The following is a 2,886-nucleotide window of genomic DNA, read 5'->3' as shown; positions in this document are numbered from 1 at the left end:
GGCGGGTGTTGCCCCGCTTGCCCCCCCCCCCCCCCCCCCCAGGTGTGGGATGAAGCCAACAGGAGAGCCCTGGAGCTGGCACAGACCGAGGGCTGGGTCAGCATCCACCCCTTCGACCACCCCTTGGTGTGGTGAGTGCTGCCAGGGCTCAGCTCCTGCCCCCGGTCCCCATCCCCGGAGTCAGGGCTGGCTCGGGGTGCCCCCGGGCTGCATCCTCCCGCCCCCCCTCGCCCTGCAGGCAGGGTCACGCCAGCCTGGTCCAGGAGCTGAAGGACTCGCTGGAGACCAAACCAGATGCCATCCTGCTGGCAGTGGGCGGCGGGGGGCTGCTGGCAGGCGTCGGGGCTGGCCTGTGCCAGGGGGGCTGGCAGGACGTCCCCATCGTCGCCGCCGAGACCCGGGGGGCTCACAGCTTCCATGCGGCGCTGGCGGCCGGCCGGCTCATCTCCCTGCCCGACATCACCAGGTGAGCGGGGCTTCGCGGGAGCGGCCACGCGTGCAAAGAGTTGCCGGGTCTCAGCCCAGCTCACTGAAGGGTCCTGGGACCACCCTGTGACCACCTTCCTTCCCTCCTGTCCCAGTGTGGCCAAGTGCCTGGGAGCCAAGATGGTGGCGGCGCGGGCACTGGAGTGCGCCCAAGAGTGCCAGGTCATCTCCCAGGTGGTGGAGGACGCGGAGGCTGTGCGAGCCGTGGAGCAGTTCCTGGGTGAGCAGGGTCCAGCCAGGCGTGGCGGGGGTGACAGGGACACTGCCGGGTCTTGGGACTGGCCTGAGACGTGCTGGAGTCAGGGGGCTGATGGGGACGGGGTGGGTGGGTGGCTCAGGGTGTCCCCCTGCTCTTGTCCCCGCAGATGACGAGAGGATGCTGGTGCAGCCGGCGTGTGGGGCCGCCCTGGCCCTGCTCTACACGAGGCGACTGCAGCGGCTGCAGCACGAGGGGTGGCTGCGGAGCGGGGCCGCCCTGGCCCTGCTCTACACGAGGAGCGGCTAGCGGCTGCAGCACGAGGGGTGGCTGCGGACCCCGCTGGCGCGGGGTGGGGGTGGCTGCGGACCCCGCTGGCCTCCGTGGGGGGGGGGGGGGGGGGGAGGGTGGCTGCGGACCCGGCTGGCCTCCGTGGTGGTGGTGGTGTGCGGGGGCAGCAGCATCCAGGTGGCCCAGCTGCAGGCTCTGAAGAGCCAGCTGGGGCTGGAGTGACACCCACCCTGAGGAGGGGGACGCGACGGAACCCTGCTGGCACCCTCTGCTTGCTTTCCTTCCAAAATAACCAAAATAAAGCCCTGCTGCCTGGCGGACATGGTGCCAGACTCCTCTCACAGCCTCTGCCCCAGCACACAGCATCCATGTAGGGATGGGGAAACTGAGGCACGCAGGGCGGACAAGATGGAGCTGGGCCCCTGCCTGCACCTCCCCTGCCTCTCCGATGGCAAGGCTGGGGTGCACATGTCCCACTCTGCCCCTTGGACGTGCTGGGCATCCTCCTCCACGTCCCCCAACCGTCGGTCCCCCCTCCCCTCCCTCCCCTGCTCCTCCCCAGGCTGTTTGGACTGCAGCTCCCCGCCTCAATTAGCAAGCGCTCCCTCTCTGACTAATTACTTTGCTACTGTCTTTATGCATTATTATTCTAATTATTATTAATTATTACAATCTTCTCCCATTCCTGCCGCGCTGTCTGCGGTCAGAAGAGAACAACACACGCAGACCCTCTTGTTACAGTGATTTATTGGTGGAGCTCCCCGGCTGTGTTTAACACCCACGGGCTCCGAGGTGCACCGACACACACGTGTGTGTGTGTGTACACCCCAGCCCGGAGCCTCCCCTGCTCCTCCCCAGGCTGTTTGGACTGCAGCTCCCCGCCTCAATTAGCAAGCGCTCCCTCTCTGACTAATTACTTTGCTACTGTCTTTATGCATTATTATTCTAATTATTATTAATTATTACAATCTTCTCCCATTCCTGCCGCGCTGTCTGCGGTCAGAAGAGAACAACACACGCAGACCCTCTTGTTACAGTGATTTATTGGTGGAGCTCCCCGGCTGTGTTTAACACCCACGGGCTCCGAGACCGACACACACGTGTGTGTGTGTGTGTGTACACCCCAGCCCGGAGCCCCCGTGATCCCCCTTTTTCCCCCATCCCACTCTTTTTCCCATTCCCCCCTTTCCTCCAGACTTTCCTGCTCTCCCCCGTTCCCGCTCTCCAGTACTGCGTTTGCTTTAGCCCTTTGCTATTGCACCTCCCGGGGTTTTTCGTGTCCCCCTCAACCACACTTCTCCCCCCTCCTTCCTCCCATCCCAGGGTGATGTGGGGTCTTGCTCCCACTGGGGCTCCCCAGCCCTGACTGCTCCTCGGTTCCCCGGCTGAGCCCATGCCCCAAGCATCACCTGGTGACGTTGGGCAGGGAGACAAGCCCTTTCCCGCCCCCAAAACCCTTCTCAGCCTCCTCTTCCTCCTCCCCTTCGGAGCAGAGGGGGCTCAGCCCCAGGACCAGCTCAGACCCCGTCTCATAGGCAGCCCCCACGAAGCCCTTTCCCCTGGCCAGGCGCCTGCTCCGGGACCCGGCTGCCAACCCCCCAGAAACACCCTCCCTGCCTTCGGCCCTTTTCCTCTCTCCCCCAGTACATCCCACCGGCCAGGCCAGCCCCTCCAGATGCTTCTTGGAGGCCAAAACCCCATAAATCAAAACTCTGCCGCTCCATCGTGGGCAATATCTTATGTAAAAAGGTGTTTCCAGAGAGCACCAAAGGCTGGAGAATCCTATTACGAGGCACACTATTAATTATAAGGAGTCAGCCCAACCTACTCCAGCAATTTTTTATCCCAGGTCCAAAACCTGATTACTTTCCACCTTCTGCAGACCTTCCCCTTCTGGAAAAAAAAAAAAAAAA

General features: G+C 63.0%; 1 protein-coding gene across 2 annotated transcripts in view; it reads left to right on the top strand.

The window, feature by feature from the left end:
- Positions 1–1,195, top strand: part of SDSL (serine dehydratase like) — a 2,930-nt gene extending 1,735 nt beyond the window's left edge. Inside the window, exons 4-8 of one of the 2 annotated variants that reach the window (XM_009287512.1) lie at positions 43–131; positions 239–466; positions 582–706; positions 852–932; positions 1,083–1,195. In XM_009287512.1, coding sequence (XP_009285787.1) covers positions 43–131; positions 239–466; positions 582–706; positions 852–932; positions 1,083–1,195 — 636 coding nt within the window. Of the gene's footprint in view, positions 1–42; positions 132–238; positions 467–581; positions 707–851; positions 951–1,082 lie in introns of both variants that reach the window. The other variant, XM_009287511.1, reaches the window with a different exon arrangement.
- Positions 1,196–2,886: the final 1,691 nt, after the last annotated feature.

Source organism: Aptenodytes forsteri, unplaced genomic scaffold (genome assembly GCF_000699145.1).
Source record: "Aptenodytes forsteri isolate BGI_AS27 unplaced genomic scaffold, ASM69914v1 Scaffold297, whole genome shotgun sequence".
Lineage (NCBI taxonomy): Eukaryota > Metazoa > Chordata > Aves > Sphenisciformes > Spheniscidae > Aptenodytes > Aptenodytes forsteri.
This window is presented reverse-complemented; position numbering and strand designations above follow the sequence as displayed.